The 26,613-nt window shown below is 62.1% G+C and overlaps 5 protein-coding genes across 5 annotated transcripts; 3 read left to right on the forward strand and 2 right to left on the reverse strand.

Annotated features, from left to right (window-relative positions):
* Positions 1–3,230: 3,230 nt before the first annotated feature.
* On the forward strand, positions 3,231–6,051 carry Q8F55_007221 (uncharacterized protein; the record flags this gene model as incomplete). The annotated part of the gene is made up of 5 exons (XM_069355659.1): positions 3,231–3,245; positions 3,658–3,797; positions 3,836–3,913; positions 3,964–4,047; positions 4,092–6,051. The coding sequence occupies 5 exons, from the start codon at positions 3,231–3,233 to the stop codon at positions 6,049–6,051; spliced, it is 2,277 nt and encodes a 758-aa protein (XP_069207730.1).
* Positions 6,052–6,509: 458 nt separating this feature from the next.
* URK1 (Uridine kinase) lies at positions 6,510–9,761 on the reverse strand (the record flags this gene model as incomplete). Its single annotated transcript, XM_069355660.1, has 12 exons — positions 6,510–6,874; positions 7,461–7,499; positions 7,761–7,989; positions 8,091–8,483; positions 8,523–8,588; positions 8,633–8,719; positions 8,776–8,836; positions 8,875–8,923; positions 8,969–8,996; positions 9,030–9,103; positions 9,146–9,278; positions 9,582–9,761. The coding sequence occupies 12 exons, from the start codon at positions 9,759–9,761 to the stop codon at positions 6,510–6,512; spliced, it is 1,704 nt and encodes a 567-aa protein (XP_069207731.1).
* Positions 9,762–10,365: 604 nt separating this feature from the next.
* On the forward strand, positions 10,366–17,701 carry Q8F55_007223 (uncharacterized protein; the record flags this gene model as incomplete). Its single annotated transcript, XM_069355661.1, has 12 exons — positions 10,366–10,434; positions 10,552–10,661; positions 10,710–10,805; positions 10,856–10,985; positions 11,034–11,113; positions 11,154–11,895; positions 11,937–12,560; positions 12,606–13,079; positions 13,117–15,195; positions 15,234–15,508; positions 15,552–16,912; positions 16,953–17,701. 12 exons carry the CDS (start codon positions 10,366–10,368, stop codon positions 17,699–17,701), a joined length of 6,789 nt encoding a protein of 2,262 aa, XP_069207732.1.
* Positions 17,702–18,834: 1,133 nt separating this feature from the next.
* Positions 18,835–20,913, reverse strand: Q8F55_007224 (uncharacterized protein; the record flags this gene model as incomplete). The annotated part of the gene is made up of 7 exons (XM_069355662.1): positions 18,835–19,131; positions 19,180–19,932; positions 19,983–20,213; positions 20,259–20,370; positions 20,418–20,523; positions 20,574–20,846; positions 20,901–20,913. The coding sequence occupies 7 exons, from the start codon at positions 20,911–20,913 to the stop codon at positions 18,835–18,837; spliced, it is 1,785 nt and encodes a 594-aa protein (XP_069207733.1).
* Positions 20,914–23,165: 2,252 nt separating this feature from the next.
* On the forward strand, positions 23,166–26,432 carry SWE1_2 (mitosis inhibitor protein kinase swe1; the record flags this gene model as incomplete). Its single annotated transcript, XM_069355663.1, has 2 exons — positions 23,166–26,019; positions 26,068–26,432. 2 exons carry the CDS (start codon positions 23,166–23,168, stop codon positions 26,430–26,432), a joined length of 3,219 nt encoding a protein of 1,072 aa, XP_069207734.1.
* Positions 26,433–26,613: the final 181 nt, after the last annotated feature.

A 26,613-nucleotide genomic window follows, 5' to 3' on the forward strand; every position in this document is an offset into this window, starting at 1 on the left:
AAGCCCCTCCCCCATCCCCCTCCCCCCCAACGACCCCCCCCCCCCCCCGCCACGGACGCCACTCCCCCGCCCCTGCCGCCACGCGACCTAGATCCGAGGTCGCGCTGCACTCTCCACGTGCTCCGCTCCCGAGTCCCCCATTGTCCTCGCCGTCAGACTTTTCTTTGTCGTGCGGGTCAAGTAGCGCCGCCAGGCGCGACCCTGCACGCCGTCCGACCCAGTTCTTGGGAATCAGCGTGGTCAAGGGCCAGCCCGGCCTATCCCCCTCGTCTCTCCCCTTTTACCCCCCCCCCTCCCCCTCCACCCTTGTACCCCCCCCCCCCCCGCGCCATGAAACGACGCATGGACAATACCCACCTCCAAGCCCCCAGGACTTGATGGTGCCTGAGTCACCCGAGCTGCTTCTCTACATCGATACCAAGTACGCCCGCCCCGCCCCGCCCTCGCAGCCCACCGCCGCCGGCGCCGTGGCTTTCGCTGTATGCATCAAGCCAGCTGAAGCCAGCTGAAGCCAGCTCTATTGACCGGCCGGCCGGCACGATTCGGGCCCTACTTCGTCGAGCAGATCTCATCGCCCACCACAACACCCACCTGCGCGGGGAGCTCGCGCCCGAGCAACCAGTCGACGCGGCCGTGCGCGGGCTGGCGGCGGCGCTTGATTGGCGTCGCGAGATGAACGCCAGGCAGATGCGCTCGTATTCTGATACACATTTCTCCTGGCCCCCGGCCTCCTGGGGTGCACGCGTGCACGAGCGCCTCGGCCAGCGCGTGGTGGCCGGTGGGATTATGGGATTTCCGACAGACCCACCATGGCCCCCAGAGCCACCCACCTAGGCGTGAGCCACCACCGCCATCGCTCGCTCGCTACGAGCGGCGGCGGCATCGGCAACCCTCGTCCCAGCGACCGAGGTTTGTTTCATAAGACAGCGACACTGCAGCACCGGCCCCCCCTCATCTCACTTGTGCACTGTTGCCCTCATCATTGCTACTGCACAACTGCGCCACCTAGGTCAAGCCTACAAAGTGAGAGGGGAAATGACGACGGCGACGGGCTTAGCTGACACTCCACCCCACTGCAGCACTGTCCACCGTCTGTGCCGGCCACCCCCTCGCCCGACCCGCTGCGTCATCCCGCCCACTCCCACCCGTGTGGCGCAAGTTCCAAAGTGGCACAACGTGAGTCGCAATGCATCCGGCTGGCTCCACCACCACTGCACCATTGTCCGTCGCCATCGTGCATGCCATCGCGCATGCCATCGCATCCCCCCTCCCCACCCCACCCACTAGAGGCCTCTGCGCCCCGGCTGGAAAATCCCCCTTCCCCTAGCTCTCGCGCGGTTCTCCCGGCGCGAAAGAGCACGAGCACCGCGCAGGCCCCTGGCCGTGCACCGCGCAGCGCAGCGAGCTATGGCCTCCCTTTGTCCGATTGCTGCTTTCCATTGCACCGCACCGCACCCCACACACAACACCGTCGAGCTGTAGAGCCGGCCGATTGGCCCGACGCGCCCGACCTACTCCACTCACTCGGCACCCCGCACCCACCCATGGCAATGGCGTGCCTGTCCTTTCGAGGCGGCCCATGCACATGCACCCACCTGCAGCAGCAGCCCAATCGCAGCCGAGTGGCAGGCGTCAGCTGCTGCTTTCTGCGGCTCGCTACTCGCCCCGCGTACTGCCAGCGACGTGACTGGACTGCACTGGACAGGTGGACCGGTGACCGGATTGGCGTGTTGCCGTTCCGCCCCGCCGAGTTGCATGCCTTCCTGCCTGCTTGCCCGGCCGCCACTGGGCGTCTCGCACGGATCCACTCTGGTGTGGCTGTCGTGCCTCGCTGCTGCTGCTTCGACGACGACGACGACGACGACGACGACGACGGCTTCTTCTGGCGGGGCGTCTGGAGCCTGCCGCCTGACGCTGCTCCTCCTCGTCGTCGTTGTCCTTTTCCCCCTTTTGGCCTGCTTGTCCACACACGGCGCACGCACACACCCACACACCCACATCCACACACACACTGCCAGAGCCGCGCACTGACCACTCCTCTCCCAATCGTCCCTCGCCGCCCCTACGCCCCAATCGCCTCGCCATCGCCATCGCCCCCCCTTTGGCGCCATCAACCACCCACACCCACCCACCCACGACGGCCTTGCTCCCACCCACGGCCACACACAAAACTACCCACATCGACCAACTATTGTCGTCCTCCTCTCCTCATCCTTTCGGTGTTTGCTTGCTCGTCCTTGCCGCCGCCGCCGCCGCCACCACCACCCAAACTCCCGCCACCACCACGATCGCATTGTACCTCGCCGCCGCCTCACGTTCGGCCATGCAGTCCCGCTGAGTCTCGACACCCACCACACCCCACCCAACACACACACACAAGTGCACGTCCAAGAGGAGGATTGATACCTTTGTGAGTGACAAAGGAGGCATTCGCGACCGGGCTAGGCTCGGCTGTACGCCCCCCCCGACGCCCGCCGCCCGCCCGCGTCGTCGTCTTCCTCGCGTCTTGGGGCGATGCGCTGACACTCTGCCTGCCTGCCTCTCCGATCCTCGCCTCGTCGCGCTCTCACCCCCTCTCCCTCTCTCCTCGTGCCCCGTCCTGACCCGCCGCGCGTCTTTCCCCGCAACCCACTCGTCGTTGTCGTCGTTGCCGCCGCCGCCGCCGCCGCCGCCGTCGTCCCTCCCGTCTCCGCCCTGCCCCAACCGGTACAATGATCCTCGGTCTGGATCGCAATCGCGCGCGCCTCCCGTCACTCCTTGCCCTCTTGCTTTTGACGCGACAGCCGACCGGCCGACGACCAAACTGCCCCAATACTATTCTACGCGACACGACCACACTCGTCCCATTTTTGCTCCCACCAGCCAAGTCAACTCCATCACCCACTTGTCCGTTTACTCGTCGAGTCGCACCCATCAGACTTGAAGAGCAACAACCCCCCCAACCCCAACTTTACCCCCCCTTTCACACACACGCCCATCCACGCTCGAGCTATCGAGGACGACGACGCGTGCGCTGGTAAAGCATTGACCACGAAACCTTTGGGCACAGTCTTGAAACAGGCCGCCCGCCACGCCAATCAAACCACTCTACGCCCCGGCTTGTCCTCGTCTGGTCGATTTCTCCAACACACGCTCAGACAGGATCTGTGCACTCACCCCGCCCTCCGCCCTTCTCCCCTTTTCAACTTGCGCCCACCACGTCTACTGTAAACAAGACGCGTCTAGTCGACATGGACGTTCTCGACGTGAGTAGTGCTCTCTCTTCGTCTTGTTCTCCATCACCCAACCCACACTTTACACCCACGCCACCCACCCCACCCCGTACATTGTCAGACTGCTCGTTTTGCCCCAGTGGCAAATTCAGCCATTACTGCTTTGTCTCCTCTCGCCCCCCTCTCCAGCCCATTCGTCATGTGGAAAACCAATGCTTCGTTACTGACGCCACATTCTCCGTCTTCCCTTGCTTCCTCATTCCACGCGACGCGTCTTCACGCCGCTTCTCCTCCTCCTCGTCATCTCGACCACTATCCTCCTCCACACCGTCTTCCTCTTGGGCGTCGTCTACTCAATCTCCCCCGCATTCCGATGCCCGGCACAACCACACCCACGCCGACGCCCACACACACGCCCGATACACCCTACTTTCCCCACCCGCAGCTTGTCAACGACAACAACCAGGTTGGCCCCGGCCACGACTTCATGCTCCGGCCATTCGTCTGCAACTACTCAGCTTGTGACCGCGCATTTGCACGCAAGAGTGACCTGGCCCGCCACTACCGTATCCACACAAACGAGAGGTGAGTTTCGGGAACTGGGCAGGCACTGACATCACTAGGCCGTTCACCTGCCAGTTCCGCGGCTGTGGCAAGGCGTTCATCCAGCGCTCCGCGTTGACGGTTCACACTCGCGTTCAGTAAGTTTGAAACACTGCCCACCGCGTCAAGATGTACTCACACAGATCAGCACCGGCGAGCGCCCCCACCACTGCGAGACATGTAACAAGGCCTTTGCCGACTCGAGTTCCCTCGCTCGTCACCGTCGCATCCAGTATGTTTCTCTCGCTCCTGCCGAACTGCTTCTAACACCCGCAGCACCGGCAAGAGACCGTATGGCTGCAAGGTACCTGGCTGTGGGCGCCAGTTTGCTCGCCGTAACACTTACCTCAAACACTTCAAGCGCCAGCACCCCGAGCTCCCCCCTCCCACGTCCAACTCTGTCCGCGCCCTTCACATCCCCCCGTCCCGTTACCCGACCCAGCCCTTTCTCAGTGGGGGCGCTGGACCCGCAGCTGGAGGGCCGACCCAGTACGCCACTCCAACCTCCGTCAACGGTCCCCCCCACGCCTTCGCCGCTTCTCACCCGCCAGAGGGCGCGGCGTATTCCTACCCAGGCGGATTCGTCAACGGACAGCTCCACAGCAGCCAGCTCGCACCTTCCGGGCCCCTCCGCCCCTACTTCCACGACCCGGCCGACGCGCAAGCGGCGGGTCAGCCCGGAGGAGGACAGGCCTTCTCCAACGGCGGGTCCGAGTCGTCCCCGGCAGGCAACCAAGCGGGCCAGGGTGACCGCAGCTCCGAGCCACAGCAGCAACAGCAACAGCAGCAGCAGCAGTCGCAGCCCCCCAACGGCGCCTTTGGCTACGACCACGCGGCGCAGAACGGCGGCCAGTTCAACGGCCCCGGCAACGGCTACAGTAACGACCAGTCGGTCTTTGCCTACCAGGATAACTCGCTCTCGCGCGCCCAGAGCGGCAACATGATGTACTTCAAGCAGGAGCCGCACACCATGCACCGCTTCCCGACCGACCCCAACCAGATGCCCGTCATGCCCCAAGGTCCATGGGGTGGGGTCGGTGGCGGCTTTGCTCCCGGTCAGCTCGCCCTTCCCCCGATGCCACTCGGCTACTACCCTGGCTCCCAGCAGATTGGTGCCATCAAGACCGAGTACAAGCTGGCCGAGCAGCAGCGCCTCATCCAGTCCCCCCTCTCGGAGCGTGCCGCCAGCCCCGAGCTTGTCGAGCTCACGAGCGTTCCCACCATCAAGTTCCAGCCTCCTCCTGCTCCGTCCAACTACCCCATGGTCTTCTCGGCTGTGGAGCACAGTCACCTTGGGCCGCAGATGCCAGGTGGTGGCATCCAGCACTTCTCTGGTGGCCACCCCCAGCTCCACAACCCTCCGCCGCAGATGCAGCGCTTCCACTCGGCTCCAGCCGTCCCCACACTCTCTCAGCCTTGGGAGAGCCTGGATGGACTCCGCGCTCCTGCGGGCGCCTACGCCGACCCTCGTGTTCAGCGTCGCGTCAGCGAGGCGAGCGAGGCTGCAAAGAGCCCAGCTTCCGAGGCCGACGCCGACGCCGAGGTCAACGCGAACAAGGTCGCCGCAGTCAAGGATCAGCAGCAGGTCAAGGCCGAGTGGGGCCAGCACCCTGCCTACCCTTCGGTGCCCGGTGCCCGCCCCACCCAGTACCGCTTCGCTTCGTCAACATCCATCTCGTCGACCAACTCGTCGCTCATCAACGCGACTGCCACACCGCCGGGCCTGCCACCCATTTCCATCTTCCCCGCCGTCCAAGGTCAGCCCGTCTACCAGCCACCGATGGGCGCGCCTCAGCACTGGAACGGCCCTGCCAAGGAGCCCCAGATGACGTCTCCGATGCTCGTTCGGCCGTTCTTCGCCCACCCCAACGGTGGTGAGGACCCCAACGCGCAGGGCGAGCACAACATCACGCTCTCCACCCCTCAGATGGGCGCCCGGGACAGGCAAGTGAGCGGCGTGTCCGCTGTCGGACTCGGCATCGCCAGCGTCACGTTCCATGACCGTGACGGCTCGGCCGACGAGGACGACCCGGCATGGGAGGGCTCGGACGCTGGCTCTCTCGAGGGAGAGGAGGAGCTCGAGTCTGACGAGGACGACGACGGCGAGGGCGACGACGACTCTGATGACGACTATGTGCTCAACCCCAAGACGGCTACCAAGCGCAAATCATCCACCAGCCTCAAGAAGGGCCGCGGTGGTCGTCCTCCGGCCAAGGCGCGAAGGGTTGCCGCCTAAAGACTGCCACAAAAAGTAAAAGCTGGTTCGACAACTATAGAGATCTTCCGCCCTGCCATCTTAATACCTTAACGAACAGTTCACGGTCTCTCTCGCCTGGTGCGCGATACTTGCTTAGACCCACCGCATTATCACGACAAGCATGCCTAGAGTCGCTGCGCGATTGCAACGCAACGGCCACCCCAACCATACTCGGCCACGGACATACACGCCTCGAGCCCCATCTGGCCTTCATATCTCCTCCCTACATTCCCCCCATATTGTGCATCCCCTCTCGCTCTCGCTCTCTCATCCGTTGTTAGAAGTAGGTCTGCTAGTGTGCGCGCCATCTTTCGAGGCGGGCGCCACTAGCAACAGTGTGACTAGTTACGAACAGTAATGTGACCCGTGCCACGACACGTTGCAAGTGCAGTGCCACTCCAAATGATTTGATACATGCTAACAATATGCAAGGCCTCCTAGTTGAGGTAGTAGCGGTCACCAATATGGCCCATGCCAGGCAGGACGACCCACGCGAGCCTGTCATTGACACCGGCGGCCAAGTCTTGGTTGCGCTCAAACACAGGGTTGGGGTCGTCCTTGCGCCACTCTGTGGGCGTCGCAGCTGCCTCCGAAGCGTCATCGTACAGGTCCGACTGCGCAATGAGGCGGGCGGCGAACTCTGGGTCAGCCGCATCCAGTTTACCGGTCGAGCCCGGCAGGTGGACCTCGTCGAGGCGCGAGTCAATGGCGGCCGTGACAATGCGGACGTGGGGGAAGACACGACGGACAGTGTGCACGGCTTGACGTGAGACGAGGAACGTGAGGAACGTAATGTGGCGCTCTGGGAATGCGTCAGCAAGATTCCGTTGCTGCATGCCTCGAAACAGGGCCGCGTAGGCGTGTGGAGCTGCTTCAGACCTGCCCAGCGGCCACCCTGTGGGTGCACAGGGGCGGTTACAGCGCCGAGGCAGGCCAGCGTGCCGTCGCGGGCCACAAACCACCGAGCCCCACTAAACGGAAAGAATCGCACAACGGTGGGCAAGCCACCTCGCAGCCCGCCTCGCCAATGTACGCCTCCAGCGCACGTGAAAGGGACCCGGAGCCAACAGCTGTTGCCCGAATGACAGAGATCCTTCGTCGGCGCCACCCGGAACGAAATCGCGCCTTTTGTGGCGCAGAATTGTGGCGTCGTCGCGGCAGTTGAGGTAACGGACGCACAGACCGTCGTGTGACTACGACGCCGGCAGCATTGGGGTCGGTGACGGCGTCGACAACGACGTTGCCGCCGCCGTCTGCGCCGCCGCCTCCGCCCCCGCCCCACTGAAACTGAGCACGGGCCACTCGCAGCACAGTATTGTTCGGCCTCGGCCATTCCGTCCGTCCCAGCTCTTTGGGGCAAAGTGTGCAGGGATTTCTCCGCAACTCACCTGGAACGCCGTGGTCGAGAAGAACGCGAATGGCCATTACTGGAATGAGTTATCAGCAGAGGTCCAAGCGTGGGAGATGAGGGGAGGCGGCGGCGGTGGCAGTGGCAGTTCCGGGTTGTGGTTTCCTTCCGAGGTATTTGGAGGGTCGTCCCTTGAAGCAGAGTGAGACACCCGCCGGCGCCGCCGCCCCGTTTCAGAGGCTATCCAGACTCGACGCCAAGAGCTCTTCGCTCGGAACCTGGCATCGTGGGTCGATGCAAGAGGCGAGGGGAGCGAGTTGGGAGGGGTGTGAGGACTTACGAGCAGCAGCACCTGTTCCCATCTGCGAGTCCAACAGTAAGACCTGTGTCTTGTTGCTCGTGCCATGGCTACGCAACTGTTGAGGCAAGTTGAGATTAAGCAGCAAGGGCTCGCCCGTGCGGGGGTCGGACTGAATCAACAGCGATCCCAGAGGCACGTCGCGAATGACACGACGCAGGCCGTGCGAGAAGGGGCCTCCCGAGCGCAAGATCGATACCCCGACAATCTCCTGCACGAGCACGAGCGCGCGTCAGCTGGGTGGATGACGACGACGAAGAAGGCCCGTGGGATGGCGACTCGAGCACACATCGGGCCGCCTCTCCAACTTACGCTATCGCAGTTCGCCACTCCGTGGTATGTGTTGCCCGTGGGAGTCACCACGTCCTTGCCCTTGTGAGGAAGGAGGGTGAGGGCCTTCTCGACGATCAGTGTGGCCAAGCGATCGATGTAGAAGATGAAGTCGCCGCGCTTGGTCTCGGCATCCCGAAGAATAGTCATGATACCCTGGGTGTCAGCAAAAGAGGCAACAATGTCGCTTACGCGGAGCTGGCTGGTCTGATCGAGCTGCACAACATGCTCATCATCGCAAACCGCACTCTGAGCCAGCTCAGACTTGCTGACAACGAGTGCGTCACGGAAGCGGAGCGCACGGGTCGTGAGTTGGCGCTTGACGTGGGTGATGAGGAGCTCGATCGCCGTGTCATTGTTGTATCCCGGAACAATCTGAGGGCGTCAGTGCGGCACGTCGTCGCAAGCACTCACAATGTCCGCATACTTGGACGATGGCTGGACAAAGTTGTCGTAACTGCTCTTAACGAAGCGAAGGTACTGCCAGGTGAGTTGGGTTTTAACACTTGCTTTCGAGAACCCACCTGATCGAGAATACCATTCACATCGCGCCCACGCTCCACAGTGTCGCGCTTGATGCGACGCGCAAGCATGAGATCCGAGTCACAATTCTGTGGCATGTCAGAAGACACTGGTACAGCCACTGAAGTAGCACCAGCCGACGTACCACGAAGATCTTCAAGTCGTAAAGGTCACGGAGCTCGGGCTGCATTGCCAGGATGCCCTCGCTGAGTGCGTTAGGGCTATAAGATGACGCTGCACTTACACAATGATAACACTCGCACCATAGATGTACTTGGTCTCGGGCATGCGCTCTGCGTTGTCAGCGAAGCACCACCTTGCCGAGCATCCATACTCACGGTGGTGGACAAATGAGTAGACGGGAAGCTGGAGTCAGCGCATGTCCCACACCAGACCCACCTCTGTTGCCTTGCCCTTCTTCAAGTCGACAATGCACTTGGCAAACAGCTCCATGTCGATCGAGTCCGGGTGGTCTGCATGGGTGAGCTGAAGTGTGACGAACCCGAGATACCCACCGACATCGAGTTCGCTGGCGAAGGCAAGCTTGACCTCCTCGGGTGTGTGGTACTTGTAGAACGAGTCCTGCGAGAGGATCATGACCGATGGGATGTTGTCCAGGCCTTGGAGGATGGCGCGGGCGACCGAGGTCTAGGTGGTCAGCACGAGTAGGGGTGAGACGCTCGACGTAGATACGCGGACACCCAGCAGCTGAAGGAAGGCGGCGGGAAGTGGTGCTGCCGTCCTCCTACCGGCAGCAACGGAGCGTTGACGACACTCCCCTTGCGATCGATAGCAAGAACACCACGGCGATCTTCTCATAGAGCGGACGCCTGACCCACAGGCGGCAACTCCCTCCCTTGCCTCGCTCATCGATTGGAGACGAGACAGCAACACCGACACCAAGCTCCCCGGATCCACCTTGCCTTCCTCCCACCCCCAATCACTGCTCACCTTGCCTGAAGAGCTGCCTCCTGCAATACCAACGACATAGGCGTCGACGTTCTTGCCATCGGGGGTGTACCACGGGGCACGGCCATGGGAAGCCATCACCACGTTCTTGGCTCGCGCCGGCGTGGTGGCGTTCGTCGTCATGACCTTTGGTGTTGGGCGGGGGAGTGGAGGATGGGACATTGTCGGTGTCGTCGTTGTTGTCGAGCAGGGCCTTGCGGCGATGCTGGTGCGAGCGGCGTGGGTGGGAGCGAGCGAGAGATAGGGAAGGGAAGACGCCGAGGGTGCATACAATCTGCATAGTCGCCGCCGCCGCCGCCGCCGCGGTCACCGTCGCACCGATGACCACGGAGGTATGGAGACCCCGCTTGGACCAACAAGTCACGTGCACAAGAATGACGTGTGATTGTTGTTTACTCCCGCCTCGCCCTAGCCCTCCCCGTCTCGTCACGTCGCGTGTTTAGGTTATCACACGCGGCGCAAGCCCGTTCCTTGCGTCAACAACAAGCACACCTGGGCCAGTCTGGTCGTCGCTGCTCGCTGCTCGCTCGCTCAGTTGGGTGCGTCGCGTTACACAACAACATCGTTCCCTTTGAATCTCATTCTCAGACAGGTCACAGACACTTCGACTATTCACCGGCAACGACCTCGACTGCTGTAACAACATCTCCCGCTTCGCATCACTCTACAGCCACGCATCACGCACACTCCCATTTGATCCCTCGGTCGTGAACAAACCACAAACCACCTTCGCGGCCGGCCGCCGAACCGCTGCATCACGACAGTCATGGACGGCGAACCACCTCAGGAGGAGGACTTCTCGCAGATCCCACTTGTCGAGCGAAGCCAGCACAAGGTGGGTGGCGAGACTCATGCGCAAGGGCAGACGGCGAGCCGGCGTCCATCCCATTCCGGACGACGCCGGTGACACTCCCGCCGCCGCCGCCGAGCAATACTGACCGACCGTGCGCAGAACTGGAAGGCCCGTCTCTCGGCGTACAACGATGTTATTGCAAAGTCGGCCAAGACGGCCTCGGACACGGATCCCTTCTTCAAGCCATTTATCAGCGATGCCGGTCTGCTGTGCGTTCAACTTGCTTGAGATGGGACAACGGTGCTGACGAACAACAGCAAGAAGTGGACACTGGATGCGAACGCCGTAGCACAGGAGAAGGGTGTAGAGGCGGTTCTCGCTATTGTGACCAATAGCGGCGAGACGAGCGCAAAGTGAGCCTGACGGTGATGACGCTCGAGGAGCTGGACTGACAGCTTCGTAGACTACGGCCGGAGGTTGTGCCTGCGCTGGTGGAGAAGGTGCTCGGCAACTCTCGAGCAGGCACCAAGAAGAAGGGTTCCGACCTGTGTGCCATGTTCGTCGAGGTCGAGAACGGGGGCGAGGGTGTGGTTGTGAGTCGTCCCGACGCCTCGAGATGGGCCAGCTGACGATCCCTTCAGACCGATGTCCTTGTCGGCCTCGGAGCAAAACAGCCCAAGACTGTCGCCGGAGCCGTTTCCACCTTGAAGGAGATCACCGAGTACGGATTGAGCGTGGTACACATGGCTGACGTGCAACAGGGCTTTCGGAGTTCCCGCCCTGGGCAACGTCAAGGTGCTGCTCAAGGCTCTCCCCAAAATCTTTGGCCACACCGACAAGAACGTCCGTGCTGAGGGCACCAGCCTCACGCTTGCGCTCTACACCTACCTCGGCCCGGGGCTCATGCCGGCGTTGGCAGAGCTCAAGCCGGTGCAGGTGGCCGACTTGCAAAAGGCGTTCGACGCCCTGGATGCCGAGGGCAAGGGCAAGGGCACAGGCAAGGCGACCCGTTGGACGCGCAAGGCGCAACGAGAACGAGAGGAGGCCGAAGCTTCGGGCGGCGCAGATGATGGAGGGGATGCTGGTGACGCCGAGCCAGAAGCCATCGACCCATTGTCTCTCCTGGATCCTGTGGACGTCCTGGCTCTCTTCCCAGCTGATCTTAGCGAGCGACTGGCATCATCCAAATGGAAGGACCGCCTGGAGTCAATAGAGGAGTGCAACAAGGTTCTTGCACAGCCGCAGAATGCGCGCATCTCGACCTCGAACGCGTCGGCGTACTCTTCGCTTGTCCAGACGCTCGGAACCAAGTGTCACAAGGACGCCAACGTCAATGTCGTCATGGAAGCGGCCAAGCTTTTGGAAGGCCTCGCAAAAGGCCTCGGCAAGTCGTTTGGCCAGTTCCGCGGCGTCACCATGACGGGAATCATGGAGAGGTTGAAGGAGCGCAAGGCTGCCGTTGTGGAGGCGCTGGGCAAGGCATTGGATGCCATCTTCCTGACGGTGGGTAGTGAGTGTGGGTGGACTGCACTGATACCCCCCAGACGACACTGCAGGACATTGTCGAGGATGTTCTCACTCAGCTCAAGTCGAAGAATCCCCAGGTCAAAGAGGGCACGCTCAACTTCTTGCATCGGAGTTTGAAGACGACGCTGGACGCACCGGGCAAGGACCAGGTCAAACCTATGGCAGAGGCTCTTGTCGCTCTTCTCGGCGACAGTGCAGAGCCGGTTCGCACGGCTGCTGCCGAATGCCTGGGCACTATGATGAAGATCCTCGGTGAACGCGCTTTCAACCCATTCATCGAAAACGTGCCTGAGCTTCAAATGGCCAAGGTCAAGGATGCCTTTGGGCGCGCCGAGATCAAGTACAAGGTCGGAGGAGTGAAGAAGCCAGCGCCGAAGGCGGCACCGGCTCCTGCAGCCAAGGCACCTGCCGCCCGACCTGCGGTGAAGAAGCCCGTGATGCCTCCTCCTTCACCGACGAAGAGCAACGGCAGTGGAAGCGACGTTCTTCTAGACGACATTGCGCCCCCTGCTCGAGCAATCCCAGCACGCTTCAAGCAGATGATGGCTGCAAAGGCCGCCGCCCCACCGCCTTCAGACGAACTGCTTGTCGAGGAAGTGGCCGCACCCAAGCGCGCACCTCCCGCGCGGTTCACGAGACCAGTATGTGCTATGAAGCATCGCTGTGACCTAAGCTGATCATCCCAGTTGACCAAGAAGGCGAAGGATGATGACGATTCCCCGACACCGCCGGTGTCACCCGGACCAAAGCCTGCACCACCGGCGTCGCCTTCCAAAGCCGCTCCTCCAGCACGCGCTGCACCTCCAAAGGCTGCAGCACCCAAAATGCCACCGCCTGCTGCTGCGGGGCCGTCCAAACCGCCCTCCAAGCCGCCAGCAGCTGCTGCTGGCAAGCCTGGTGCTGCCAAAACACTGGCTTCCTCGCCGACCGATCCAGTCAAGTATCGGTTTTCGTCAGAAGAGGCAGCAGCCCGTGCCGAAGAGGCTATCCCCGCCAACTATCACAGTGCTCTTGCCGACGCCGCGTGGAAGGTCCGTTTGGAGGCTGCGGATGAGATGGTCAAGTGGGTTGGCGAGGACGGCGGTGCCGAGGCAGTCGACAGTGAAGTCATGATGCGGTTCTTGGGCAAAACACCTGGCTGGGGCGAGAAGAACTTCCAAGTGAGCCTGGTGTGGGTAATCTGAGCTGACCCTGCAGGTCTCGACCAAGTTGTACCAGGTCATGTCGTTGATGGCGGAGAAGAGCCCATCATTCGGAAAGCCAGCGGCTGCGCTGATCATTGGGCCCTTGACCGACAAGCTCGGCGACTTGAAACTCAAGAAGCCCGCAGGTGACGCGCTCTCTCTGGCCATCGAGAGGACTTCGTTGGCATTCGTTCTTGCCCAATCTTACGAGCCCATGACCAAGCAAAAGGCACCAAAGGCCCAGGCGGACGCCTTGACATGGATCAAGCAGCAGGTCATCGACTTTGGTATCGCCGGCATCCCGCTGCGCGACCTCATCACGTTCATCAAGACGGCTCTCGGTTCACCAAACGCAGCCGTTCGCTCCAGTGCTACTGCCTTGCTCGTGCAGGTCAAGATTGGTGTTGGTGCAGACATCTCGGGCTTTATCGAGGACCTCAACCCGCAGCTATTGGCGACGATCAACAAGGAGTTTGACAAGGTCGACGGTCAAACCCCACCGGAGCCAACACGCCAACAGGCCGACCTCAAAGACGCCCCGGCAGCTGGTGCGAAGGGAGGCAAGGGAGGTGGAGACCCGCTCGACGACCTCATTCCACGCGTCGACCTCGACAAGCTCGTGGCTTCGACCCCTGTTCTCACCGACTCCAAGAGTGATGCTTGGAAGGTCCGCAAGGAAGCGTTCGAGGCACTCAATGCCGTGCTGGAGGTCAAGTCCAATGGTCGGTTGAAGCCCAACATGGGCGAGATCGGAACCGTCTTGAAGAAGGCGATGGCCGACACGAACCTGTCAGTCAAGATGCTGGCTCTTGGTATCATCACCAAGATCGCCACTGGCATGGGGCAGCCTTTCGACAAGTACAACCGCGTACTGGTCGCCGCTGTGTGCAGCGTCTGTGCCGACCAGAAGGCTACAACTCGATCGGCTGCGTTGACAACCCTCTCCGCAATTGCCGACGCCTGCGGCTCACTGGACTCCATGTACGCCGGCATTGGTGCCAGCTTGGAGAGCACCAACCCTGCGCTCCGGTCTTCAGTGCTCGGATGGGTTGGAGACCGACTCTCTGCAGAGGCACCAGGCCGATCCGCCGATCTCACCCCTCTTGGAGCGCCGGTGATTGCGGGCCTCGAGGATCGCAACGGCGACGTGCGAAAAGCCGCCGGCGTGGTGCTTCCATTCGTGATTGCCAGCGCAGGCTTCGACTTTGTCATGGACCAGTGTGCCGGCCTCAAGCCGGCGTCGAAGGCGACGATCGTCCCACTGGTCAACGCTGCTCGAGGTGCGGCGGCTGATGCTGCTCCGGCACCGGCAGCGGCACCAGCACCTAAGATGCCTGCTCCCTTGGGCCCAGCTCGTGCAGGGAGTATCAAGGCTCCTGCTGCCAAGGTACCAGGTACTCCTCGTGCTGGTTCTGCAGCAGGGGTGCTTCCCAAGGCCACCACTCCAGGTCCAGGACGATCCCTTGCGATGAAGGCCCTTTCATCCGCGCCTGGCACTCGCCCGACATCCAGTCTCAGCGACGACCGGCCGACGGGGATTGCCACCAAGATGCGTCTGCCAACCGCCCGAAGCGGCTCAAGCTCGGCAATTGCTTCTGCCGCCCAGGCTCCTGCAGCGGCACCATCAGGTCGAACTCTGCCATTCTTGACCAGTGCCCCCGAACCTCGCCTGCAGCGATTGAAACGCGACGCCGGTCGATGGTCTCTCGAGGCTGCTGCACGTGCGGACAGCCTTGAGTACCTCTACACTCAGATGGAGCCTCACACGAGCCCTGACATCTTCACGCTGCTCTTCAGCAAGGACCACAAGGCAGAGGAAGACTTCATGGCATCCCTTGCCGTCATTGCCGAGTTCTACGATGCCGAGACCTCTCCGTCATTTGGTCTCCCGGAGCACGAGATCATCGCAATCCAGCAGGCCAACGTCGACCTTGCCTTGAAGTACGCTGCTGCTCGCCTCCTGTCCAACAACACCCAGCTTGGCATCAGGTCGTTGGAGGTCATCTCCAACGTGCTGGACGGTCTGGCGCGCAGCGGAGAGCGATTAAGTGAGACAGAGGTCAAGCTCTTTGTACCGGCTCTTGTCATAAAGGTGCGTTACAGGTGCAGGCATTAGACTGACTTTACCAGCTCGGAGACGCCAAGTTTGGGCCCAAGCTCGCGCCTATCTTTGAGGGACTGGACAAGATTATTCCTGCATCGCAGGTCGTCCAGCTCCTTGTCCAGTATGGTCTCGAGGACAAGTCCGCGGGCAAGACGTGCCGTAACGAGTCTCTCGCGCTTATCGAGAAGACTTACCGCAAGCGAGGATCAGTGCTGCGGCAGGGAGATCGCGCGTTTTACGAAGTGGTCGCAAAGTGCATTGCCGACCAGGGCACCCGTAACGCAGCCCTCAACCTCATGGCGTAAGTCTAGCATGACCGACGCGTCCGAAGCTAACGAGTCCAGCTTGCTTCAGTTGCAGGGCGAGTCAAGGAACCTGACTGCAGTTATTGAATCAATGCCTACTTCATCAAAGGATATGCTTGCGAACCGACGAGCGACGCTGGCGGCCTCCAAGGCCGGCGCGCCGTCAGCCATTGCGCGCGCTGCTACCGACTCTGGGCCAACGTCTCCTCGCTCAGCTTCGCCCCGGCCGAAGGCTGCAGGGACGAACCGACTGTCGAGGGAGATTCCGTCTGGCCCAACGTCACCTGGTCCAACTCGCCCTGCCTCTCGTGGCATCCCTGCACCCAGCACACGGTTGCCCACAACGTCTGGGTCATCAACCCCGTCTCGTGCGATCCCTGTCCCATCTTCGTTACGGCCTGCATCATCAGCGTCGTCTGAAGCCTCGGGTTTACCCATGCCTGGAGCCTCAAAGAGGATATCCAGACTGCCCACTGCGGGAGCCGAGCTGCCGACCAACATCAATGGCCCCACGCGCCCTTCAACGCAGCCGCTTGGTCGACCCATCCCAGCGCCTGCCCCGGCAGTCAGCGAAGCCGCCCTGGCCATCGAGGCTGCGAAGACGCGGGATATCGACGACTCGGCCGAGGCACTCAAGGCGCTGTCCATGCTGGTTGAAGAGGAGGAGGCGCTATTTGTGCCTGAGGCGAAGGCACTGCTCGACGTCTTGTGCCATCAGCTGGAGCTCACGTCGCTCGACCCTGTCGACCTGTTGGAGGCGCGCAACTTGCGACGGATCAAGCACCTCATGCGCTCGATCCACATTGCTTTCGGGCGAGCGGTGATCGTAAAGAAGTTCAAGCTTCAGGCCCTGGAGCGTCTATTCTCCGGCATTAGACTGCACTACGCCCTGCTCGAGGTCTGGAGCGAGAGCGAGCCAGACGAGAACCAACAGGCCACCGACTTACGCGACTACATGAGCATGGTCCTGAGCTCGATCATTGCAACGCCGTCACGCGAACTTGTCTACGCCATGCTGTTTGACGCCCTGGTCGATCTCTGCCGAGACATGACCCCCAACCAGGACCCGCGAGTCGCGAGCGAGATTGGTGTTGTGCTGCAGTGCACGTACAAGCGTGTGCGGTCGATTGACTCGGATCTGCGCAACAACCGTATCGCCGCAGGCACACTGCTGTCCATCATCGAGGACCTGCTGCAGGTCATTCCACCTGTACAGTGGCGCCGCCGTCCAAAGTACGGCCTCCCCCACGGCGACTTGCCGCTGCGTGTTGTCAAGACACTGCTGCAGCGTGTCATTGTCTACACCAAGGAGATCAACGTGGGCATCTACGACCTTCTGCAGGAGCAGTTTGGTGCCGAGGCGGACATGACAACGGTGTACAGCTACATCTTCCGAATTTGTGAGTCGATGGAGTGACGGTCGGGGCTGACACGGCGCAGCGTCGGCAGAGGAAGCTCCCCCGCCTGAGAAACCGGCGCCAGCCGACACTGGTGCCGCTCGCCGCGGGACGAACGGACATGTGGCGCCCGTGAGCCTCCTGTCAACTGGCAAGCGCACCTCGGGCGTTCCCGAGCCCCCGGCCCCACCGGTCAGCAAGTCGCCTACCCGCGATGTCAGCGAGGCGGAGCGACTGGTTCGCCGCCTGACCGACACGAGGGACAGCGAGCAGAGACTGAACGAGCTGCATGCGTTCATGAAGTCGAGCCCGGAGAACGAGGCTGAGGCTCGTGCGGCCGTCGCGTCGATCCTCAACCCGGCCGCGCAGACGTTTGTCTGGCGTGCCATTGACCGGCGGAGCGGAGAAGGCGCCGAGCCTCGCTCTCCTACAGTCGCCGCGGCGCCTGTGCCCCCTGCGTCGCCGACTCGCTCGCCGGTGCGCGAGCTCACGTCGCCGCCTCTGAGCAATGCGTCGTCCGTGTCTGGGCCCTCGCGGCGAACGTCACTAGCGCCGCGACCGTCGTCGATGGCGGGGTACGACAAGAATGCGCCTGTCGACGACCAGCTTGCGCAACTCAAGGCGGTGTTTGCGCGCACCTCGCGTACCTCAGGGTCATCGCCGACGACGAGACCGCTGAGCGACTATGAGCGCGTGTCGCCTACCCCTGAGCGGCCTCTGAGCGAGATTGTGAATGTGCACCGGCGGCCGATGAGCGAGATTGAGCTGAGCAAGACGCCTACGCCGGAGTGAGGGTAGGTGGCTGCACTAGTGGTATAGTCGTATAGTCGTATTCCCATTGTATCACTGCTGCACGGCAATGCATGGTGTGTTTGGAGCGGGGCTGCAGGAGGCGGCGAGGCGGGCGACCTTGAGGCGGCCGCGGCCCGCGACCAACGACGGCGGCAGGGACACTGATCGAACACAAGTACGTGCACCTCGATGTCGGCATGGCGATTCATCATGCCAAAGGGCAAACACACGCAAACAAAGGCTATGCGGCGCGCAGATCTGGCATCGAACGCGGGCAGAAGGTGCGGGTCGGGGTGCCAACGGGGCGGGTCGAGCACCTCAGGAGTGGGTCGCGGAAGAGGGCTAGAGCATGACGCAAGCTCGTGGGCGTAGGGCCAAAGAGCAAGGTTTGGGCTGAAACGCGCGGGAATGGCGTTACGGCAGCACGCGGTCGTGTGGGCTGCTTGCTTTATTGGGCCGTGGTGCGGTCGTGCGTGGTGGGTGGCATGCATCCTCACGGCTCGGAGCATTGTGTCGTCCTCACTCGCCTGTTCGCCGCGTGCGTGCGTGCGTGCGTGCGTGCGTGCGTGCGTCGTCGTCGCCGCCGCCGTTGTCGTCGTTGCACTCGCCGCCCCGCCGCTATGAAACCGCCCACCCCACCCGCTCACCTGGGTCAAGGCACTGCGTCTCCAGACCTCGACGGTGGGCTGTTTGCTTTTTCCCCAGGCGCCAGCACCGGCCGCAGCTAAACGCCTCCCATGTACCTGTGTCGGCCGCTGCGTCTCGGGTTCGGACCTGTTCGGACCCAACCTAGTCAAGCCACGCGGCTAGCATCCCGATGTGGCTGTGGCGACGGCCGGCCCTGGCCTACCGCAGCGACCTGGCCTACGGAGCGTGCCTCGGCGCTGAGGTTCATGACCCAATCAATGCATGCTAGGAACCAGCGCAGCCTACTGACTCTATTAGGCCGGCCTGCTTCTGACAAATTTCCACAAATGCGCGGCAAGCGCTAGCACAGGAAGGACGAACGCACGCTCCTGTTCTTCTTTGGTCTATTCGCGACAAGTTCGGCGCGACAGTTTCGGACATGATGGCGCATGCTGGCGCTGGCGCTGGCAATGGCGCCGGCTGGCGCCGGCCTTTGCCACGCCGCCTTACGCCAACTTGCCAAGCAGGACGCAGTGCTGGCCTCCCGCACTGGCCGCGACAGCCTTGTAGGGCTTGAGCTGCTTGCTGCGCACCCATGTCGGCGTGTCGGCCGTCTCTGCAGACCCGAGACCAAGCTGGCCCTGGTTGCCCAGACCCCAGGCGTACACCTTGCCGTCGCGCGAGACGGCAAGGTTGTGGCGCGTGCCAGCAGAGATGGAAGCCACAGGGTTGGTGGTGGGTGCGTCAGACCACGCCTCGAGCTCGGGAGGGTCCTCGTAGTCTCCAATGGGGGGGAATGCAATCTGGTCCAAGTGTCAGCTCTAAACGTTAAACCCAACACAGCAACATACTCGAACAGGCTCCGGGACGTACTCGCCCGAAGGCACGCGAAGCGACGCCTCCGCTTCAGCGATCGCAGCCTCGGCAGCGGCCTTGTCGTCCTCGTCGGGCTTCTCGGCAGCAAGCACATCCTCGAGCTTCTTCTGGGCAGCCTTGAGCGCCTCCTCCTTCTCGTGCTTGAAATCAGCCCGACGCTCGTCGAGGCCAGCCTGGGCAGGGTGGTCGGGGCCGAGGCCTAGCTCCTTTGCGTCGTTGCGGCCAACACCCCAGACCTCGCCGTTGTCGAACAGGAAGAGCGAGTGGTGCTCGCCGCCGTCGACCTGGACAACCTTGGCGCCGTTGTGGTTCTCGGGCGAGAGCGAGTTGACAACCGTGGGTCGGATGACCATCTCCTCCTCGCCAGCGCGGCCGTCCAGACCAGTCTGCTTGTACGTGTTGAGACCCCAGGCGTAGACGTGGCCGTTCTTGTCGACGGCAAACGAGTGGTACTGGCCTGCAGCGATGTGGACAATGTTGCGCAGGCCAAGACGCTCAGGCTCAAGGCCGTTGAGACGGCGGCGCTCCATCACACGGCGACCAAGCTGGTTCTGCTGTCCATTGCCCCAGACGTAGACGTGGCCCTCGGTCGTGAGCGCAAGCACGTGGTCAGCGCCGGCAGCAACGTCGACAACCTCGATACGGTCGAAAGCGTGGAGAGGGATGGGGGTGAACTGGAACGGCGCGTGCCCCACAACGCCATCGAAACCGAGGATACCGTCGTTGGACTTTGGCAGTGTCAGTGGCTTGGCATCGTAACTGATCGCCGCAGACTCACACGGAAGCTTCCCCAGGCGCGGAGCTTGCCCTCGTCAGAGAGGGCGACGCTGACACTGTCACCGGCCGCAATCTTGACAGCGCGGAAGCCCTCGTTGGCAAGAGTGTCGACGACAAACGGCCAGGTCTCAAAGTCCTCGGCGGGCAGGGTCGAGTCGGCATTGTTGGGGTCGGGGACGTTGGCAGTGTTGCGGCCAAGGGCAGCGTTGTCGTTGATACCCCACGAGCGGACCTGGCCAGTCAGCGGCGAACAGGCCTCTCTTGCAGCTCGACTTACCTGTCCCTTCTGATCAATGGCGAGCGTGTGCATGCCGCCTGCAGCGATCGTCTCGATGCCGCCCTGGCCAGGGCCGGCGCCGAGGTCGCCATCCTCCCTCTTCTCCTCAAACCTGGTCGAATGAGCACGAGGTCTGCAGCTCTGCTCGCTCGGACTCACCACTTGTGGAGCTGAGGGCGGGGCTTCTCGTCGAGGTCATCGGGACCCGTGCCAAACTGGCCCATGTCACCGGTTCCCCACACGAAGACCGAGAGGCCCTGGGGCTCTGTGTAGTGTGTAAGCAGTGGTAGAGCACAATGACTGGGGCCAACGAACCAGGGGCCTTGGCGACGGCGTTGATCTCGACAACACGGCGGCGCTTGGAGGCGGGTTTGTTGGCCGGCTTGTCCTCCGAGGGGCCGTTTCTCTTGGTGCCAGCAGCGACGGGCTTGTCGGTCTTGGCGGCCTGGGACGCGGGCTTGGAGCCAGCGGCACCCGACTTGGAGGCCGGCTTGGTCTCGGTCTTGGAGGAAGGCTTCGACGCCGCCTTGGAGGCAGGCTTGGAAGGCGCGGCCTTGGACGGCGGCTTGGACGATGTCCTGGAGGAGGCTGCGGGTGTGAGTAGTGTACAACAGTGGTGTTGCCTTGCCACCCATGACTTACTACGAGTGGCCATGATGGTGTTGGGGGTGTTTGTGGTGTTGTTGGTGGTGTTGTTGGTGGTGCTGGATATTTTTTGGAGCGGACGACAATCGACAATGCGTGCTGATGCCTAGTCACAGGTTTTTAGGTGTCTAGAGTGTGCCGTTTGGTGCGGTACACTGCAATCTATTGCAATAGGGCTTCTCGAGAACAATGCAGGTCGAGGTGGGAGAGGTGCGATGAGAGGCGGGCTGGCTGGCGGCGGCGTCGGTGTCGATATCGAGGACAAGGCCGTTGTTGATGTCAAAGCTGCCTGCAGCCTCGCCCACCAATTGCACTCTGTCGCTGGCTGTGAGGTCATGGGCTCATTATGGTAAAGGGGAGGGTCGATTAGGGCGATGTTGTGATTCATCTTATTACATAATCACACGTGCCTTCCATGCTCTGACAATTTGCTCCCGCGTCCACCTTGCCAATGTTTACATCTGGGTGGGCTCAGGGTGGATTTGGCTGGTCAGGAACAGCCGCGCCCCGTGTGCCAGAAGGTCTGTGCGCGCTCCGTGTCTGGATCGGATTCCCTTGCGCCCTTCGGCCTGTTTCTGACTCCTAGACCCTGAGGTCGACTTGCGTTTGCCCTGTTCAACGTGCCTGTCTGCGGTTGCCCCTGGCGCCTTCCCTTTTGTGCGCCACCGCCCCCTCCGTTCGGGTGCGCCTCCTTTGGCCGCCGCCGCGGCCGCCGCCTGCGCCGCCCGAGCCCGGCCGCCTGCCCGCGCCCGACTGCGCGAGTGGGTGGGTGTGTACGGCAGGACGCGCCTTTCTTCTGGCTTATTTCGTCCTGTTTATGTTTTTTGCTGCTGACTGGATCGGGACAGTTGGACCTGCAAGCAGCAACCTTGCAGGGCAAACGGCCACTCGGCCAGATTCAACCCAGCAACAAACGCCACGGCAGGAGCGGGCGGCGCGGCGGCGACAGCGCGACGGCGGCAAGGCACGTACGTGGTAGGTAGTGCCAACAAAGTCCTGACCGGGTTTGCCAGTCTTGTCAACTTCGCATCAGATGTGACAGTGGTCGACTAAGACGAACAAGTAGACACGGCGCCGAAAGCAGCAACCGCAACCACAGCGACATCCTCCTCCCTCCTCCCCTCCTCCCCTCCCTCCCCCCCTTGCCCATTTAATACTCTCCCCCCTCTCGGTCAACGAAAGACAAAACTCGCACCCCTTTTGCTTGTCATTGTTTAAACGTGTCGTGAGCATCACTGCCCACACACAAACAACCATCTTCACATCCCCCCCTCCCCCCACACACACGCTCGGGACTTTCTTCTTCTTCTTCTTTTCAAAACAACAACAACAACAACCACGACCCCCCACCCCACCAGCATCTTCCTTCTCGGTTCATCTTTCTCTTTCCTCTCATCTGACACGACACGACCCCCTGCTGCGACGACCAACACGCCATTCATTGCCTTCATCTCTCATCTCGCCCGCCCTTCCGGTACCTTCTTCGCCCTGCCCCACCTACCCGGTACCCGTCCGTCCTGCCCAGCGCGTCACTCTGGCCATTTACAAGTAACGCACCCGGCGGCCCACGGCCCATCTCGTGCTCGCTCGCCCTATCAACCCCTATCAACAACAACAACAACAACAACATCTCATCTGATCCTCATCTCTCACAATGAGCCAAACACTACCACAATCACCACCATTCGCAGCTCCAGCAACAACACCAACGCATCTCCGCACAAGACTAGCAGCCATGACGGCGGACCACTTGCAAGATGACGATGACTGCACGTGCCGCTCACCAAAACGGGCAAAGGCTTCCCCTTCGCCCCGCGCAGTCCCAACTATGCGCCCACTATCCATGTCCATGTCGGCCACATCGAGCGCCGCCCACTCTCGCGCCAGCTCGCGGTCAGGCGGCCACAACTCAAAGGCCTTAGCAAGCCCCATTGACTGGACCTTTGGGGAGCAGCATCCTTTGCACGCCGCGACAAGTCCCGGCCGTGCCCCTGCCGACAAGGTCAGTGGGTGGTCACGACCAGGCCGGAGAAGGGAGATGTCTGTCCCACTGGTGAGTCGGAATGCTGGACCTGGCGACGACGCGCCTCCTCATAATTCACACTGACATGCCACAAGCTCTCGCATACCTTCTCGCACGTCTCGCTCTCACAGAGCACCCCGCCATTTAGCATTGAGTCAGGTGAGGCGTCGCCAGTCTCCATGACGCAAGCCGGCCCTTCAAGTACTCCCCCAGTCATGACAACACCTCCGACCGTCACAATGACCCCACGGAGGTGGCCCCACATGCGCAAGTTGTCAACACCGGCTGCGCCGAACGGCCGTGAACTGTCGTACCCGCACACTGCTCCCATGCCTGTTATTCACTCGCTCCTGGGAAGTCCATTCCACAGCAAGTCACGTGCATACCCCTACGAGCTGCACTCGCCAACGTGGGTGGCGCGACCTATGGGCACCGAGCCACTGGGTCAAGAGGACCAAGACGCGGACTGGCACGCCGAGGAATGGATCGAGGAGGCAGACGCGCTACCAGAGCTGCAGCCGACGCGTCCTCGGCCCGTGTCCAGCACCTTCTCCCACTCTTCGTTTGACGACTTTTCCGGCAGCTGCACAAGTGCATCCTCCCTGTTCTCGTCTCAGCGGCATAGCTTGAGCGCGATACCGACGCGGCCGAGCGTTGTCTCCATCTGGGGCGAGGAAGACGGCGAGTTTGCTCCACCAGCAACGCCAAACAGGACAACCAGCCTCCCGCGTGACACCTTGCTCTCCCCCTCAAGAGGTCTGCACTTGAGTCCTGGCGAGACATCGCCCCTGCGTAGCAAGCGTGCTCCTTCCCCTGTCCACGCAGTCTGTGGCGGCGAGTCGCCCATCGCTCGCACCTTCGCCATGGGTCGCCCACCCTCCACTCAGCCGCCGCCAGTTGAGCGCAAGCGGTCCACGGCAGAGCGGCGGACACCATCCGGTTCGGCGTCGCTCAGCCGCTCACCTCTGTCGAGCTTCCTTCCCAGGCTCATCAAGTCCGCCCAGAAGGCTCCTGTCCGCAGCGATGACGGGTTTGGAACTTTCTTGAACGGCGAGCAGTCTGGTGCCCTATCCCTCCGCCGGACGTCCGAGCCACACGACCACAGCGAAGACGCTTACGCCACCTTCCTCGCTCGGTGCGGTGGTGACAGGGCCACGCAAAGCGACCTGTCCCACCACCAGCCTTGGGAGAGCCCCCTTCCGTCCAGTGAGCCCAACGAGCTCGAGCTCGAGCTCTCACCCTTGAGGCCGATGAATGGGAGGACTGGCTTCACGTCGCTGCCCGCTCGGTCGACCTCGAGCCAGTCGGAGCCGCCACTCTTACCCTCCGCTCCACTTCTGTCCTTCAAGAACCGCTTCGAGAAGAGGGCCTCTGGCTCGACACCAAAGGCGATCAAGGCCACGCCTGTTCGATCGCTTTCGGCTCGTGTTCCTGCTGTTACCACTCGGCCCAATATTCGCCGAGGAGGTACCGACCCAAGCTTCCGACCCGAACCAACCCAACTTGCGACTCCTGTGGCTCAGCTCTTTGGTGACGACAAGCCCTCGCCCGCAGCCTTCGCATCCACTGGGCTTGTGAAGAAGCGCGGTAGCAGACTGAGCTTCCCCCGTTTTGGGTCGTCTGTGGCCAAGGCGAGGAACTGGACGCCGATGCCCAAGCCTGCGGACCTGAAGCCCACCGCGGCAGTGGTCAAGGCGACGACAAAGACGCGGGCACCGAGCACCGGCGATCGCGTCGAGGCGGTGCAGGCCGAAGATCTCGACGAGTTGGACCAGGTTTCACCCATCAAGCCCTTCTGGGCGGCTCCTTTTAGGCGAACCACTTCGTCGACCAGCGCACACACCCGCAAGGCGTCGGTTGCGAGCGACATTGGCACGTCGCCATACCGTCGACCCAGTGGCCATGCTCGCATGTCGTCGACGGCAAGCAGCATTGGCGGCAATCGTGGCCTGCGCCGCAAGGGCAGCAACATGTTTGCGTCTTGTGGCAGCATTGGCAGCGATGCCATGAGTGACAAGATGTCGTCTCCTGCGACCCCAACGAAGCCTTTGCCTCTTGCAACAGTCCAGCCCAAGTATGGCGTCACGACGCCTTCCCCTCAAGTGGCGTCGACCTACTACCCGTTCGCCCGTAATGCAACCGAGGCTGGCTCTCCGTCAACCAGCCCCGCACGGACGCGACCAGCGCGTGTTCGTGCCCTGTCGCGCGCGGGCCCTGTTGCCCGAAACTCCAACCCGATGTTGGCGGCCACCTTCCGTGCACATGCGGCCGTCATGCCTGCCACCCCCGCGGCTGGCACAACACTTGCAGAAGGACTCATGCCCGACGCCGCCCGGGTGGCTGGCGCCGGTCGCTTTGAGAACGACTTCACCCTGGTCCAGGCCTTAGGCAGCGGCGAGTTCAGCAATGTTTGGAAGGTCCGGAGCAAGGCCGACAACGATCTCTGGGCGGTCAAGACTGGACGCCCATACATTGGCGCGCGGAACCGGCTCCGCCAGCTCGAAGAAGTCACAATTCTGCGCCAGCTCACTCGAGACTCGCACTCCGGCATCATCAAGTTTGCCGACTCATGGGAGCAGAACGGCCGCTTGTTTATCCGGACCGAGCTGGCCGAGTGTGGCGACCTTGGCCGTTACCTCCTTGCACAAGGCGACCGCGGCGGTCTAGACGAGGGCCGTGTGTGGAAAATGATCGTTGAGCTGTCGACGGCACTCGACTACATCCACGCCAATGACATTCTCCATCTCGACTTCAAGCCGTCCAACGTGCTGATCACGAGAGAAGGCAGCCTCAAGGTGGGCGACTTCGGCATGAGCATTATCCGTGAGCCGGGACTTGGCCGCAGCACATCGACTGTGCGCAGCGGGGCTAGCGGCATGTCGTCGCGTGAAGGCAGCGTGACGCCTCCGTTTGAGGACGACGAACGGGCGATCCAGGCCCGCCCCAGCCCTATCCTCGATCGCGAGCTCGAAGGTGACCGCGAGTATCTCTGCCCCGAAGCACTGCACGACGCGACCCCTGGCCCCGAGTCAGATGTCTACAGCCTTGGCATCCTGGTTCTCGAGGCGGCTCTCAATGTAACCTTACCATCCAGTGAGTGTTGAGCCGACCCGAGCCGAACTTGTGCTGACGACGCCCCAGATGGCGAAGCATGGGTCAAGCTTCGTAATGACGACTTTACCGACCTTGACGACCATTACGTTTTACGCGGGGCAACTGCTCCAAGCGCTAGTAACACGCCGTCATCGTGGCCGACATCGGCTGCCGGCGACCCACCGACACCGGTCGTGTCGAATGTGCTTCTGGCGACTATCCGGCAACTCATGTACTCTTCTCCGGCTGCGAGAATGACGCTGAGTGAACTGGACGAGCTGGGACCGATGGTCCGTGCTCGGTCTGCCCTCGTCTCTGAGCCGGGCTGCTGGTGTGCAGCTGGCCCGGCGCTGGTCGAGGAGGACGCCGGGTTCATCGACTATGTGCTTGGGACGGAAACCCACGCGTTGTAATATTAGAATAGCATTGACACTAATAGAATGCATTTCGGCGCAAGGCAGGCTTGCGTCGGAGGTTGTACCGAGTGTACCGAGTTGTGGGTAGGTGGGCAAGTCAGTGGCGGGAAGGGTGCCTGCCTGCTGGCTGCCTCGAGCCGATCGAATGAAGCTCCGACCGGTGCCACCGGCACCGCCG

The sequence above is a fragment of the Vanrija albida genome (genome assembly GCF_041260175.1).
Source record: "Vanrija albida strain AlHP1 chromosome Unknown contig_5, whole genome shotgun sequence".
NCBI lineage: Eukaryota > Fungi > Basidiomycota > Tremellomycetes > Trichosporonales > Trichosporonaceae > Vanrija > Vanrija albida.